General features: G+C 43.6%; 1 protein-coding gene across 1 annotated transcript in view; it reads right to left on the bottom strand.

Annotated features, from left to right (window-relative positions):
* LOC133952426 (calsyntenin-2-like) overlaps window positions 1-9,903 on the bottom strand; it is a 238,150-nt gene extending 228,247 nt beyond the window's left edge. The window contains exon 1 of the mRNA XM_062386854.1: window positions 9,463-9,903. Coding sequence (XP_062242838.1) covers window positions 9,463-9,526 — 64 coding nt within the window. The 5' untranslated portion in view covers window positions 9,527-9,903. The remainder of the gene's footprint in view (window positions 1-9,462) is intronic.
* Between the last annotated feature and the right edge of the window lie 7,043 nt (window positions 9,904-16,946).

Raw genomic sequence — 16,946 nt, 5'->3', positions numbered from 1 at the left:
ATTGAGATCCTGTTAGCAGTGGTCTTCTTTTTCTTTGCCATTGTTGGCACATAACTTTGTTTATTTGCATGTTATCAAAACCTGCTGATGACAACTCTGAATGTGTTCATGTGTCCTCATCCAAACATTGCATGTGTATTGTTTTTATGATTGCAGACACTAACTAAAGTTAAGTGCAGGGAAACAGCAGGGGAAAGAACAGGACGAAACTAAACCAAGCCAAACTGAACAGGACTGACAAGCTGAGCTGGCAAGGAGGACTGGGAGCACAGAGAATAAATACACAAGGGATACTGGGATAATTGAACATGGGTGAAACATGCCAGGGCAGGCCAAACCACAACAGGAGCTGTAAACAGGATATAGACAGGAAGTGAAACAAGCCGGAGACACAGAGAATTGGAAAGGATCTACAAAGTAAAAACAGGAAATAAATAGTTCAAACTCCAAACGACAGCATGTTTACCAAAAAAAGAAAATATTACCTACTTAATAACTGAAATTATATTTTTATAGTGCAGAAAAAAAATCTGTTGTTTGGGTTTTATTTTGAGACACTCTTGCTCCTTGTGAAATTCTGACAACCAGATTAGCCACAATGAAACTCTGCGTATACTGTTGGAGATTCAGTGTGTAATGGTAACTGCGACTACCGTAGCCTCAGGCTGCTAGCCTTAAACAGAGATGAGGAGCATAGCTGCACAGGTCTAGTGATCTCACTTCCTTCTCTCTGCAAACCTTACGATTTATTTATAATTCTACTTAAAGTTTCAGTGTGAACACTTTAGGGACAACTAGTGGTGAAGTTCCATTACAGGCTGAATACCCCTCAACTTAACCTCCCCTTCCAAACGTGAAAGAGAACCTGCGGTAGCCTTCAGTTATCAAAACTCAAGAGGTGTTCCTGATGTGAATATAAAGTAATTCAATTAAAGGCCTCATTCAAGGGTAAAGAAAACAACTGTTTGTACAATTTAGACGAAACACACTTTCTGCCAATAGATCCCTTTCACCTGAATCTTACACATTGGACCTTTAACACAAGATCTGACTTTTACAACATGTAGTGTTTATCCATTAACCAATGCTAACCTGAGGCAATTATCAGACTTTATGTCTCATATGCATCTGTTGCATTTTCTTTCAAATGTTGCTATAGAGTCAAACCAATTTTAAAGCAATGGGAAGAGCAAAAAAAAAGTCTGACTATGTGAGAGTCAACTGTTAAAGCAGCAGCATTTAGCCCTATCATTGAGATGCAGCACATTTCCTCGTCATTTTCACCCATCCGTCTGTCTCTCATCATTCACTGCTAAGCCTTATCATCGCTGTGACACGCTGTCAGGTCCCTGGTGTGTTCTCACATATCGCCGCCACAGCACACTGATATATGTGCAAAGGCTCATTTATACCGAGGCATGGGCTAATGGAAAGACAACATCTTCCAGAATCTGTTTTCAGGACCATGGACAGCTCCACTGCTGCTGTTTCTGGCCTAGCGGCACAGGACCGAGGACAGCGCCAGGCATTCCCCTCCTTTCTGTGTGGGAGTGGCCCGTCTGTTGTCTGGCAATTTTTAGAGAACAATATTTCTAAAGGCGGATAAAAACACGACTCATCAAAACAACAGCAGCGATGGCATTTGCAAATCCTCTCCAGTAATCTAGGATCAACACATTCAACGTAAGCAGGCTTGATAATACAGTGTTAATCAAGACTAAATGTTTGGCTTTGGAAGTACATGCTCACATTTCAGTGGGCATGAAAGAAAAAGCAGCAGCGGGTTTGATAAGAGCAGAGGATAAATAATGTATAGGCGTAAGCAAGGGAGGCTTGTTCTCCAATCACCACACGTCATAACCACTGCAGAAGTGTGACAGACTCTGTAGCATCTGCTGGCAAGCTGGACTGACGCCAGGGGTGCTGACACAAGAGCTGTGACTCACAACAAGAAGAGCTAAATAACACAGCTTTTATCCAGGCAGACGTACTGTATGTGCACCTCCTGCTGAAGGAGCTTTAACTGTGGAAAGGCCCTGAGCACAATGAGTCAGTGCAGCTGAATGGGTAGAAGAAAAGGAGAAAATGTTTGTGCTGCTCACATTTTGAAACAAAGTGTCCATGGTGAAGCAACAGCATATTTTATCTATTTATGCATTTGTGTAAGTACATTAGTTTTGGGGTGTATAGGTATAAGCTCTGCCAGCTCCTGCTCAGCCTGTAAGTGGCGAGCATATGGGATGACAACTGTTGCTTTCATGGAGAAATGGAAGGATTAATTGAAATTGAGCACAGATAGTAGAACAGAGATGCAAGTGACGAGCTCTTAGCACAACCATCAAGGAAAAATCGCACAGGGACTGGTAGTGTGGTGTTTATTTGTGTGCTTGTGCTTGTGTCAGGCTTTGAGGGAAGAAGTAGACTAATGAAGAAAATAACAATTAGCACTTGATTAATATGTGCGCAGCGGCAGCCCACAACCTGTGGATAATCATCAGCCTTGCAAACCATTAGCAAATACATGTTGCTAAGTCTTTTTAATAGGGTTGTGTGTGCAGACTCACAATGAAGAGCGTGTGTTTGCCGCTTGCAGTGCTGAAGCAGGCAACTAATGCTCACATGGGGCTGACCTTAATATGGAGCTGTCCTCGGCAGGGCCGCCGCAGTAGCCTTACACTCGCTTTAAAACATCTCATATTGTGAGCAAGCCAGAATCCCAAAGGTAAAAAAGGGACACAGCGTACAGTCAACTGGAAATGCAGAACACCAGATGTTTAACTGTCCACAGTGTGATATATATCTGTGCTTTTTATGGCTAAAAGTAAGATGAGAAGACTGGTGTCACTCTTACGCCTGTGTACTAAACATGAATCAATCTGACCAAGATAGAATAAGCATAGAGAATGGAAAACAGAGGGAAACAGTAAGCCTGGCCTGATCCAAAGATTTCCATTAGAAATAGGAGGCATGTAATATTAACAATACATATGCATACAAGTCACATAAAGTAAATGCCTACACTGAAAGCAGAGAGCTCTCTGTATGTCTGCACTCATCTCAGAGTGCTCCACTTGTCCGGTGTGAAGATTTATGAGTCACCGAGACAAAGATCTGCAACTTTCGCTCTGACTCTCCTCTCACTCGTCCTCTAATTCGCTCTATCTTTCCCCTCTGTTCATTTCCTCTGAGGTCACCTAGACCCAGCTGGCGGAGAGGGACAGGTCAGGCCCTGTCTGTCTGTGTAACCCTTTGCTACTCATCACTGTGTGTGTGTGTGTGTGTGTGTGTGTGTGTGTTCGTGTTTATGGATGTCATCACTGTGTCGCCATGGACTGAAAAATAGAAGAGAGCTGGCTGGTGAGACTGGACTATAAGTGATTGGAAAACAGGAGCAAATGGACGGGAGAAGCACTCAAGTGGAGGCACAAGGAGTCACTTGAAAAGCCTGGAGAGCCTGTGCATGTGTGTTCCGGTACTTATATCTTTGTGAGGACTATTTTAAGCATAGACCTTGCAGCGTGAGGACATTTTCCCCAGTCCTTCATTTTTTCAGTGGACTGTTAGAGGGTTAAGACTTGGTGGGTGTGTATATGTGCGTGTTGTCTTAAGCATGTACTAGGCCATGAGAGGGGAATTAGCACGTTATAGTACACGTAAAGTATCTCATCCTGAAGAAGTGGGCACTAAGTGTGTCACTGCAGTAATGACACAGTGACACAAAGGCAATTTTGCTTACATCATTCCTGGAAAGGAATCGCATTGACTATTTATTTTATTTATAATTCATCTTCAACTGAAATAAACAGCAGAGATAAACTGTGATGACACATACCTCTGCCAAGGGCCGACATACAATCAAGTGGCACACATACAATCAGTCCTTTAAACACGTCAGTTTATTTTCGTGGGGAAATCGCAAGACATGTCCATGAATTCCCTGAAGAAAGTGTCATTGGAATGTGTTAAGCAGTTTTAGTGCAATGATGCTGACAACCAAACCAACCAACTCACCTACAAACAAACGGAAACAGGTGAAACAACCCCCTTTGTGGAGGTAGCAATAGAGACAAATGTATAACAACACTCCAATACATTTCTGTTAATCCTTATAATTTGTAACTGTTTACTTATGACTTTCACATGAAGTGAAGCATTGTGAAAAACCCTGTCCTCTTACAGGGTTTTGCCTGGGTCTGTTTATGGTTTGGGCAATTCCCCCAAAATTTAAAATTGAAAATGGACTGTGATATTTCAGAGTACCTCCAGCTTTGTTTAAACAAGGAAAGACAATGCAGCCGTGCTTTGACCTCAATACCAAACAGCAACTGTGAGCCTTAATGTCTGACGAGCTCACTAATGCTCTTGTAGCTGAATGGAGGCAAATCCCTGCAGCCAGGTTAAAAAATCTTGCCATAAGAATGGAGGCTTTTATTCTGTAGCAGCAGCAGATTAATCCCCAGGGTTTTTGGATCAAATGCTCGGCAATAACATACGGGAGCATTGGTTTGGGTGTCTGCGTGCTTTTGGCCATGCAGTGTATCTCCTTTCAAATAAAAAGCAATACACTATTACTCAATTCAATGCAATTGTAACTAGAGCCATATTCATCCCAATTTGACCAGTAGCTTATGATAACTTTTGTTAGGTAACTTTATACAGCTGCAGTAAAACATCACATTTCACCAACCTGTGACTCCTCAACTTGTGTTCTTGCTAAACTAAGTTTAAGCTTTGAGTAGCGCTTCTTGTGGTTATCAAAATTGTTGCTGTTTGGAAAAAGTAGGCTTTATAAAACCTTATGCATATGATAATACATCTTTATAAATGTATGACGCTTAAATAGATTTGGAGACTTTAAAGTGGATATTTCAACATTTCATCTGATATGCTTACAAATCTCAGAAAACTGTGGAAAAATGGAGTTCAATAGACTTTTCTTTCCCTTTTCTGTACTTTCCCCAAAAACATTTCCTTTTTCCTTTTTAACCTGTGGTGTTTATGTTCTTTTTGTAAATATTTGTATTGATTTTCAATGTTTTTCCTTCACAGAAGTGAATGTTACAAAGCATATAGATTTGGGCATAATTCACAGGGAGGTATTATTCATGAAACATACGGACAAATTGAAATCCCCATTCCCACCCACTAACCAATGGGGTTGCAGATAAGTATATTTATACTAATAAAATAGAGGGGGAATGGGGAGAGGGAAAGAAATAAAGAAACAAAAGTGAAACCCCAAAAAATTTACAAAAACAGAAGGAAAAAACCCACCTATCCTCAATCAAGTGGTTCCTGTAGGAGTCCCGGAAATCCAGGAAATGTCTACATGCTCTAATAAAGATTTGAGGGGATCCTTTGAGTATGAACTTAATTTTCTCTAGTTGCAAAAAATACTTGACGTCTTTGACCCGTTGAGAGAAGGACGGAGGGGGACGCTGCTTCCATTGTAAAAGGATCAAACGTCTCGTGTGGCAAAAGCTACGACCACACAGGCTCTATCTAAAACAGCAGATTCTGACTTAATTCTGCAAAAACCCACTCTGGCCAAGTCACTTATCAAATAATCTCTCTCTCTCTCTATTGCTCTCTTACTCTTTCAATTGCAAATCAGTGATATCCGCTGGCAAGCATGGTCAGCCGTGACCACCCGAGCACGAAGAGGAGAGAAGAGAGAAGAGGAACAAAAGGAACAAAAGGAAGCGAGAGATGAAAACACCCACACTCCCTGTAAGATGCAACCACTTCAGTCAGCAACTGAACTACGAGCTCGCACACACTGACTCCGCTGCAAACCAACCACCCCCCCCACCCCCCACACTCCCAACCTCCTTCCGCACGACAAGACAATAGTGTTGGACGAGACGAGAGGTTAAACAAAAGCAGTCGGATAATGTGTATAGAGAACAGCTGGAGGAAAACGTTAGTGCAAAGGCTACGATGGAATACCTTGGATCGGCACGACTGAACTCAGATCTGGAAATAGTTTCGGCTGTGACTTTGTGTGCAGGCAACAAACACCCACTCAACGCTACTACACACTGATCTGATAATTAACACTGAGACAGAGAGGAAAGGCTTGATTTCTCATTAGCCTTAAAAAAAATAGCATTCGTTCAGTATGCTGCGAGGGGCTGTGTGATAATCGAGTCACCGGGCTTGTTGCAGATCTAGTGTCAGTAATCACAGGATCACAGGAGCCCTCTTTCTCAGCTTTGTTTGAAGGCGATAGCTTAAACGTATCCGCCCTGCCTTTGTCTTTGGTCTCTGATGTCAGTAGATCCGTGCCGGGATCAGAGCCGTGGTGACTAAGCCCTCCTTCTTGTCAAATGGCATAGGACTGTACAGAGATCAGCGCAGCTTTGAAAACAATGGACAAGGTAAGCGCTTGTAAGAAAGAAAAAAAAATCTGTAATGCTCCTCCATGTCTCAGATTCCCGGCTCCCCTGACCGCGCGGCAGGCTCGGCTGAATTTGTGCCACATCCAGAGACATAGCATCATTTGAGGATTTATTGAGCGCTCCCATAATGCACTTCCTCTCGTCCAAAAGGGAGGTTATAAATCTACCTCTGTTTTTCAGTCAACCCCCCTCTCTACTTTTTTATTTCCTTATGGGATCCTCAAACGACTATCGCCTTGTCTTTCTTTATCGTATGGCTGGGTGTCAAAGCACCGGCTTAGACACCCAGCCATACGTAAAGAAGCCATATAGGAAACCATACGTTATAAGAGCCAGGTCAAATAATGAAGCCACAGCCTAGAGACTGTTACCAAGAGGCCTCTTACAAAGACCTGTTTACGGACATAAATGTACGGCATATTTATCCGGATATAATAAAGCAGCAAAAAAAAGGTTCCACCAACAACGAGACACGCAGTGGGTAGGTGAATTAAAATACACAGTGCTGGTAATGAGCTATCTAAATTCAGAGTTCATATTGCTTGGAATTACACAAAAGCAGGGCTCCAGGGCAGCACTGGCAAAAACTCTGTAGCTCTTTCTGCTTTGCTGCCAGAAGATTCTCCCTGTCGAGCGGCTTCACAGTCCGTCCTGGGGAAATCGTTTGAGCCACAGCTTGTATCTGTGAATGCAATAATTCCTTTGTAAACGACATCACCTCCTGGCACATTTTTGCATACTTGGCGGCTGTCAACATGTCGGCTGCACTCTATCACTCTGGCTGCGTGTGCACCGGCGAACCCACAAACACACTGACAGAGATGTCAGACCTCGAGCTAGCTCCGTTTACTGACTGATACACAAACTAAGACGATACACACACACACATGCATAAGTCTGGACACAGGACTTAAGGGTCCTGGCGATTAAAGGAAGTTGCACGTCCTCGCATCCCTGGAATAAAACGGTGGCTCGGCAGAAAATGACAGGGCAAGCGGTGCTTCAAAGTTTTCCTGAAAGCAGCTTTGCATATGTGTGCTACACGGAGGCGGCTCCTTCACTAGACTCGACATGAACGCACCACTTCAGCTGTCATTTAAAAAAACTGGAAGACACAGAGAAACAGATGGAGAGGTAAAAGACGGGAAATGATTGAGGATTGATGCTTCCCAGGGGTTCTGCTTCCTGCCAACTGTGACAGGCAATGAGAAAAAAGTGCAGGTCAGTGTGGCAGCAGATCGCAGACGGATCCGGGCGACACTTTTATTTTCTCCTGGATTTAACTGCACTGTACAGTAGCCCCTGGGGAATCAATTAGAACCATGTTGTGCTGGGTTTTTCCACCCCCATTGACTTGGCAGTAATTTGTTTACTGCACACCCGAGCTCTGGACACAAAAAAGAATAATAAATCAATCCTTACAATGCAACTATTCAGTTATTTATTACCGTATTAGCTGAAAATATGAGCATATTGCTAGATGAAAATATATGAACAGGTTAATCTGCAGTATCCCCAGACAGGTAAAAAAAATAGTCTCTGTGGGAGTTTATAGGCACACTGGTCCAGGAGCACAGCACATCATCCATCCTCATCACATCGGTTCACTCAGGTAAACCCTATAAAGGTAAGGAAGAGGCTTGACCTGGGGTCCGGTTCACGGCCTGCAGCAGGACCATCAGCATATGTTGTCCTTGCACATGCCACAGAGGCTCCAGCTGCAGGCAGCTAGCGGACCAGCAGGGAAGCTACAGTGTGCGAAGAGGCAAAGGAGGATGAGCGGTTTATTACACTTGTGGTGTGTCTTGGCTGCCAGACGCGACTGACAGGTGTCACCTTGTTAAATCGCTGCGCGAAAGCCAGCCCCGGTCCACAGGGAGTCGATTAGCAAGGACCTGATGCAGCGTTTACCCACTTACCCAGAGCACATACCAGGCTCTTTGGAGAATTGAGAGGTCCCGGTGCCATGAGGATAGAACTGTTAGACCTGAAATTAACTAGGTGCTGAAGCAAAGCTGCCAGAAGTATGGCACACATGTAGGACATCTGGCTGTCATCTTCACACAGACAGTATGTTGCATTGGGAATCATTCGTCACATGGTTTGGAACTTTAATGAGCTTATTGCAGCTGTGCATTAAATGAGCCTAAACAGATAAATAGAGCCCGTGCTTTAATGCATATATGTAACTACAACACTTGTTTTCAGGTGACTTCATTACTCTGTGGATTTGTGAAAGCTTTTATTCTGGGGAAAAAATACTATCTTAACTTTTATTGCACCCCCAGGTATGAACTTTCACAGCCTTTGCAGTGGTTGCATATTTGTTTCTTAAGGATTTGATCTTCTTTATTCTTTCAAAGGTGCGAAGCTATCCGACAGTGAGTTGTGTGGATTGTGTTTTAAGTGGGCGTCCTCCTTAGATCCTCACTGGCTAATTATGGGACACACGTGCACTAACAAACACCGCTGTTATGATTATGTGTTGCCTACTTTCAATTACAAACAATTTCAGAGATTATATCTGCTCCACTTTCTACAATCACTGACAGACCTTAAACCACTATCCATTAACACCAAATGTGATCCTCCTACGTCTAGCTCCAGACAAAGGATATTAGAGGTGTTGCAATAAGTGTGACGATGATGCAAAATCGCAGGTCCAACATGAGATAACTGCCCCCTCCCACAACAACTAGGCTATAATAAGGTAACAGCTCTGTACTGAGCAGCACGTGATACGCAAGTCTCTGGAAGAACTGCTGTAGCCTGTAGATGCCAGAGAGTGTAAAACAAATACACATAAGTGCTATTGCAGGAGCTGTGTAGTAATTAAGAGCTGGAGTCCCAGAGGAGCACTGGAGAATTATCCTTTTCTTAAGGAGTGATAATCAAACACACACACACACACACACACACACAGTCCTGCTAAAATCAGATCGGATGGTCCATCAACACACACACACACACACACACACACACACAGACAACGTGCATCGCTGAGCCGTAGCGCACACGCCGATGCGCACCACACAAAGCAAGTTGCCCTTCACCCACGTACCTTTGGTGTGAGCGGCGCTCAACCCCAGAGCCACTACAGCCAACACACCGGCTATTCTCAGCATCTTCTCGGCGGAGATTGCGCCAGGGGCCAGGAGAGGGACTGCACGGCGACCTCTTCTCTTCTTCTCCTCTTTCTTTCTCTCTCTCTCTCTCTTTCTCCTTCTCCACCCTCTCCTTCTTCTCACTCAGCGCCTCGGGTTCTCTCCCGTCTCCTCAGGCAGAGAGTGCAGGTAAAACAAACACACACACACACTTGGCTGATGTATGTGGGACAAGGCAGGCAGCGTGGAGCAGAAGGACACCGGGTTCCCGCAGCGCACCGCAGCCTGGGAGGAGGATGGTGGAGGCAACAACTCCAGTGGGTTTGTGCCGAGACGGGACCAGAGAGAGAGCAGCGCAGCCCGGGACCAGTCCGAGCGACGTCACAGGGAGGAGAGCGAGAGTGATGGATGCAGGCGCTTTTCTCTCTCCTCTCCCCATCCCTCCCTCTCTCGTCCTGCGCCCTCCCCTCTCTCCTCCTCCCTCCTCCATAGCTCCGGAGCGTCCCAGCCCTCTCCAGCTACTCTCGCTGAGAAGGGATCAATAGCCGCTGTAGTTTGCAAAAGCATTGAGCGCCGTGTTTTATTGTGGCTGACTCCATTATTAGGTCCCTTGATAGAGAACAATGTGGGATATTAAAAGCCCATAAAGAAAGTGTTGCTGCTGCCATGTATACACAATGAATCGAACTGTCACAGGCTATATGAATGCTGTTGTTAGGCCATTATAAAGTCAGTACAGAAGTGCATGCTGCTGTAATTATCATTAAGCAGCACATGTGCCATAATGAGGGCCACACGCATGTAGGTGATGGAAATACTACAGTACTTGTTCTTGCTTAATTGGATGAAATTAAGTGTGCAGCATTTATATCTGGCAAAAATATTGCACAATGACAAAACAATAATGCATTTAGAAAAACAGCCTTGTTTCTATTTTTATAGTATATCCATATGTTTCTCCTAGTTCCTCTGAGGCGGATCAATAAAGGTTCATCTTACCTGATCTTGTCTTGTCTCATCTTTGATGTGTGTCATGCAGAAAAAAAAGTGCAGCAGGTGTGCATCCACTGTTTTGTTCTTAAATATAGTTAAGATTAAAATATTCAATGGGAGAAAATAGGCAGAGTTGGACTTTAATATAATAACAGAAGTTCTACCACATTTACCCTGGAATTTATCTCATCATAGTCTTTATACTGCTTCTTAAATTTCATATTGTCACTGCTCTCTCAAATATGCAATAGATTATTTTCAAATCCCAGGAGAATTTTTTTTGCCAAACTGAATGTGTGACTGTTTCTAATGTTTCACAGAGGGGGGGAAAAAAAATCCTGATTTAGTTCTTTCAGTTTGTCTATTAGGTGTTTGCAGGCGTGTGTTGCTGGCATGCACATATGTGTGTGCGTTTGTGAAGTATGTGTGTTTGTTGGTCCAGGGCAGCAGGATTAATAATAACTTTTTCAATTTTCCTGAGTAGCCTATCTCAAAGGAACCTTTCTCTTGGACTATCTCGGCTGGTTAAGGATTATTCTGGGAGGCAGAGAATATATTTCCAGTGTTATCTGCAGGGAGAGAAAAAATAATAATACAAACAGATGACAATGCAAAGATTTGAATCCACACCAGCTCGTGATGAAATTTAATTTGGTCTTGGTCTCACTGGGAGATGACCTAAGTGGTGTCTCGTTAACAAAGACGCTTTCCTGGGTTTAAAGCAACAGCGGAAATGAGCCATGCTTTCTTCAAACCTTTGTGGGGCCTGGGCAAAATATATAGTTACAGCCTAACCTTTAATTATTATCATAGTATTACTTTAATAAGAGCACAAACACTGCCCCCAAAAGCAATGAATACATAGGTTCCTTTTAATATCTTGCTCCCTATATCATCAAATAAAGCTTTTCCATAGCTTGAGAACCTTTGAGGACATAAACAACAAAGCGAACAGATTCCACAAAGCTTTACAGAGATCTTCTACAAATTACAGCCATTAATCAGGGAAAAACAAATACGGCCGAGCAGAAAAAGCTTTGCACAAAATAACTAATCTTAATCTAGCAGGGCAAGTCACCTGGGGGCTGCAGCGACGCAGGATGTTTTCTGGGTTTAATATGACTTTTTATATCAGTGACTTGGCTGCATCAGGCACAATACTTCAATTTTTTTCATTAGGGCTATTTTCAAAATTGCAACCAGCTGCAAATGGCCAATTTCCTCAGGATTTTCTCTCTGGTCTCCAGGTTTCCGTTGCCTTTTTTTCCTCCATTACTGACACACATTATGCCCACCAGGCTTTGCCGTACCCGCCGCCCTGGGAAGAGTGAACTGCAAGCTATGATACTAATGTGACGTCACACTGTGTCCATCTGTCTGCACTGAGTCCGGAGGGGGAAAAAAACAAAGATCCTCTCGCACTGTGCAGTGCATTAGGGCGAACCCAACCTGGCTGAGGACTTTAATGAGCAATCCTTTTTGTCTCCTGTAAGTGTTTCACTTTGGGGAGATATTAGTGACACACGTAATGGGAGGCCATTTGCTGTGTAGGCTGCTAAATGAGAATGGAAACAATAAGAGGAAGATGAGGATATTAGATTAAAGTTAATGATTGCAATGGAGGGTAATAAATACACAATGGGCTGTGAGAGCTGTCGGCCTGCTCCTCCAGGAACGAGCAAAGCACCAGCAGGGATTTGAATAAAAGAGTCAAAAACCACACCTGACCTGCACGCGCTGAAATGAGATCAACTTTGTGAGGAAAGTCCTGATCACATATTTTTGCTCTTTGAGTAAAATCTCGAGGCTGACCAGGACTCCCGCCACATCCATTTATGATCCACTGCTGCAGAGCGCCACGTCGCTAATGAGTCGCCTTCTGTGCTCCTGGGTGACATTTCCCCCCCCCAGTGCAACGCAGAGATGCTTTTGTCGTGACGCAGACTTTCAGCCGACAATAACCTGCACGTTACATTTCAGGCACTTTGCAGAGATGTATAAATTGTGAATAATTCAGCCCCATCATCGAACCCAGAATACCATATAATTGAAAATGCAAGTATGAGTAGTATAAATGGTCAAGCTAGTGCAGGGGCTGAATGTGGTTTTCAATGTAACTATGAAAATACAGAGCTGCAGAAATGAACAGTTTAAAGTAGATTTTCTCATTTGTCCTTTCTTCTGAGGGCTGCTGCTGGACGGACACATTTTAAGCAGGTGTGGTTGGAGATCGCTCTGTGCACAGCGAGTGTGACGGATAGTGGAGCTCACTCATGCATCTTAATATTATCATTTCCTGAACATACGTGGAGAAGGGATCAGCCACATTCCATCATCGCCCTGCAACCACACTGTGTTGTTATTAGGTGTGTAATCAGAGAGGAGTGACCGCCTGTCATAAACATTTCTCACACCAGAGATCTGAACAAAAGACAGCAGTAAAAGTCACAAACCAGCAAATCTTCCATGTTAGTGGGTGGGATATGGACCCAATGATAAAAAAATAAATAATCAGAGACATCAAATGAATTTTTCTCAAAGGCCTTTCATGTCACTTTAGAAATTTCACACCACAACAAATTGTATGGTCACAGGTTCATGTTTCTGGTAAGTGCGCGTGTCCTTTGTTTGGCAGCTGCAGATGATTCTGTTTGTCTGGATTATGGATTACATTTCTTTACTTATTCTCTGGTATGATGCTTTGCTTATCATTTGTAAAATATTGCTGCTCTGATGCCCGGAACTTGTCCGTTTGTGCCCATATGCTGCAAACACCGGCTTCAGCTCAGTGAGGCCACATGACGATAAGATATCCAGAGAGTATGTGGAAATTACTTGGAAGTATGGCCTCAGGGTGAATCTTAATGCTTCTGCATTAGCTTTTAAGTAACGTGTTTAGACATTTACATGAAAATGTCTTGTGTTTTTTCTTCCCATGGGATAAAATTCAACTTGAGATTGCAGAGCAGGTCCAGACCGGATACTGTAGCTCCTCGGAGCTGCTCCTGTCAATCCTCGTCTTGCCTGATGCTGCTCTTGGACACGATGCAGCACATCCTCCATCTCATACCTTTGGACAATCAACCAGTGGCTTCCTCCTCCACTTATCTGTCCCTCAGCTGAGAGGTCATTTTGACTCGAGTGATCACCCTCTCGTGTTTTTCTAGTGGTCCCATCTTTCAGCCCACGTCTCCTCCTTCACCCTCTCCTCCTCCCAATGCCTCCATCTTCTCCTCGGCTCTACACACAGCCTAATCACGCCACTGTAACCGCGTTCAGATCTCTCCATCCACCCCTCTCCACCCTCGCTCTCCTGTTAGTGTGTTTGACAGAGTGCAGTGCCTCCGCACGCTCCCACTGACAGCTGGCTCAGGAGGAGGAGGGGGACGAGGGATGAGAGGGGATGGAGAGAGGCAAAGAGATAGACCATCATCCCCCTGGCTCTTACCCCCCGGCTCTTTCTGAGGAAGTGTCGGTGATGCCACTTTGATGCCGCCTACATCATGCAGAGGTCTGGAGCTACGAGAATGCCTTCTGGCCCCGTTTTGCATCGCCTCGCTGGCAGGAACTGGGCCAGAAGTTGTCATCTGCTCAAAGTCTCTCACATCTCTCAATCCCATTACTGAAAACTATAAAAGCAAATGTTATTTCCTTTCTAGTCACACAAGGAAAAAGCTCTTTTCCAAACCACTTTTTTTTTTTCATTCTGAACTAACTTTACTGAACATAAAAATCTGCTCTCTGCTTTTTGTCTTCGTCCCATTTCCATTAAAACATTATAGGGACTTCCTGTGTTTCGACTAATGGAGTAGGACGCGTTTCTCTGAGCTTCTGCAACAACTTAAAAAAAATCTATTTTAGGTACACCTTTTGCATCTTTCTTCTGTGTGTGTTTTCCCCACCTTCATAATCTGAATTTAACGCCGTCTTTTTGCTGACCAAAATGCCTCCAAAAGCCAAACCACCTGTACAACCGCCGCGGCCTGCTTCGCACACCGCGTCCCCGCCTCGTAGTGACCCCCCCTCCTGCCTGGTCGAAGCCGCCGGTGGCACTCCTTCACACGACTTTAAGGCCGAGCTGCTCTCGTCACTCCGTGTTGAGATGGCGGCTATTTTCAAGACTGAGCTTCAAGCTGCCTTGACCGAGAACTTGTCAAGCACCAAGATTGAGCTACAGGCAGTGAAGTCGGAGTTATCTAACAGCATTACAAACATCCAGTCTGATGTGCGTACTCTGAAGAACACTGAGGTGAAATGGAAACATCGCTTTCCTCCTGCGCCGATGACATTAATACATTACAGGCTAAAGTGGAGCATCTGTCAACTAAACTGTTAAGACTGGACAATAAATGCGAGGATTTGGAGGCGAGATCGCGGTGCATAACATAAGGTTAGTGGGAATTCCGGAAGATTTTTCCATCTCTTCTGCTGCTATGGATATTTCATCTCGGCTCAAGGAGGCTTTTAAGCTGGAGAAGGAGCCTCTTGTGGTCCGCGCTCAGAGAGCGCCCTTGCTCCATAATCGCTCGTCTACACTACCATACAGACTGTGTGGACATATTGCGCCGAGCCAGGGCCCAGCAACGGATCAAGATTGGAGAGTTGAGTTTCTCTGTCTTTCAGCTCGTGCCCGAGCCGCCTCCAATGATGTCCGACGCCAGCTCCGTGAAATACCGGGGATCCGCTATGGTCTGCTCTACCCGGCGCGCCTCCGGGTCACTCACAACGGTGCGGAGAGGGAGTTTAATTCAGCAGAGGAGGCCAGCGCATTCATCAGGTCGCTCAACATGTAAGAGAACCGATAAGTGATACACACCGTAGAGGAAGCAGTGACAGTTAATATTGACATTTATTACTTTTTTCAGTTAATCTGTTTCCTCTTATTTTCATAAACACACACTATGTGGTTTTCAGTTTAACGTGGTCTTGTTTGGTTGTACCTTTCTGTCAAATGTTGCTAGGCTTGCAGGAGCTCAACCCGAAGCTTGATAGATATGCAAAAAGCCATCACGCAGCTGTGACCTGGCCCAGTTTTCAAACACGATTCAGTTTCCACTCTAATCTACAATAAACAACAATTTGCTCATCTCAGTTTCTCAATGTCACAGACTGCATGGCTCAGTTACCACTTTTGTTCTATCTCACCTTGACATTGTTCAGAAATTGGAATGAACATTGATATTTGTTGACCTCGATTCTGAAGCTAAATCTCTTCGAATTCACAAAGGCAGAAATTGAAGTTAAAAAAATAAACTAAATCCTAATCCACGTGATCAATTTACATCTGTACATTTGTTGTATTTATTGTGTTTTATGTTTCTATGTTCATTGTAAGCACCAACAACCAGAGCAAATTCCTTGTAGGTGTAAACCTACTTGGCAATAAAATACTTCTGATTCTGATTCTGATTCTGATTTTAGGTGACAGTCACCATTATTCGGTGCTCAGTTTAAGTTGGTATTCTTTTCACTTCTTGAATTGAAATAAACTATGTAGTTTACTTACTAATAGAGGAAAGGACTGGCCAGCATACAGGACCTTAAAAATCTAAAGTGTTTTGAGCAATATCTTGCTTAAACACCCCATATTAGACATTCATTGACATGACCTTAACTTTTAGAGGAAATTTCATGGACTTCTGCAGTTGCCCCATAAGATAACATTGCGGCTGTATTGTGATTGCTGCTGGAGACCGATATCGATCTAAACGTGGGGCCCAGGTCGAAACAGACCAGCATAGCCCTTTTACTTGCTGTTGGCAATAGTTGACAACTGAGATCCTCAAAGCAATAAACACACAAACAAACAGAGCAGAGACATAATCTCCTTGGTTGAGGTAAAAGTCTGCACTGTTTTCACGAACCTTGTAGGCCATGTGTATGTGAGCTACCTGATGAACTGATTTCAATCATGTCATTATTCTTTTGTCATGCTCGTTAGGCGTGTTTGCAATCGCCACATAAAACTATCTTTATCCTGTTTTACCTCATAGTTTGAATAAAGGGCTGTCATAGGGAAAAAAACAAAAAAACATTATAGTAACATTCAAATGGTTTTGCATATTTTCGACTATTCATTTAAAATTGCATATATGGTAAGTTAATTTAAAAGTATAATTTGATCTACCCTTCCAGACATCCGTTAGCTTATTCATATCTGAGAGATGATTTCAGCCTGCTCTACATTGTGCAGACATCACAGCGACACGTATACTTTGTGAAAGTTAAGCAGCTGTTGTGAAGTTATTTAATGCAGATTTTTACGATGAACAGGTTAGTTTATTAGTTCAAACTGCACACAGGCAGTCAACAGATTAATACAGGGTGTAACCAAGGAAATAAACTAAAACCAATTAATGATCGATTAAGGAAAATAAATTAGAAAAATTGAGTAACTAATGAAATAATTAGTTAATCAGGTCAAACCTGAACTCTGGAGGAAGTCCGG

The sequence above is a fragment of the Platichthys flesus genome, chromosome 4 (assembly GCF_949316205.1).
Source record: "Platichthys flesus chromosome 4, fPlaFle2.1, whole genome shotgun sequence".
NCBI classification, from domain to species: domain Eukaryota; kingdom Metazoa; phylum Chordata; class Actinopteri; order Pleuronectiformes; family Pleuronectidae; genus Platichthys; species Platichthys flesus.
The sequence above is the reverse complement of the archived record's forward strand: the minus strand, read 5'-3'. Positions and strand labels throughout refer to the sequence as shown.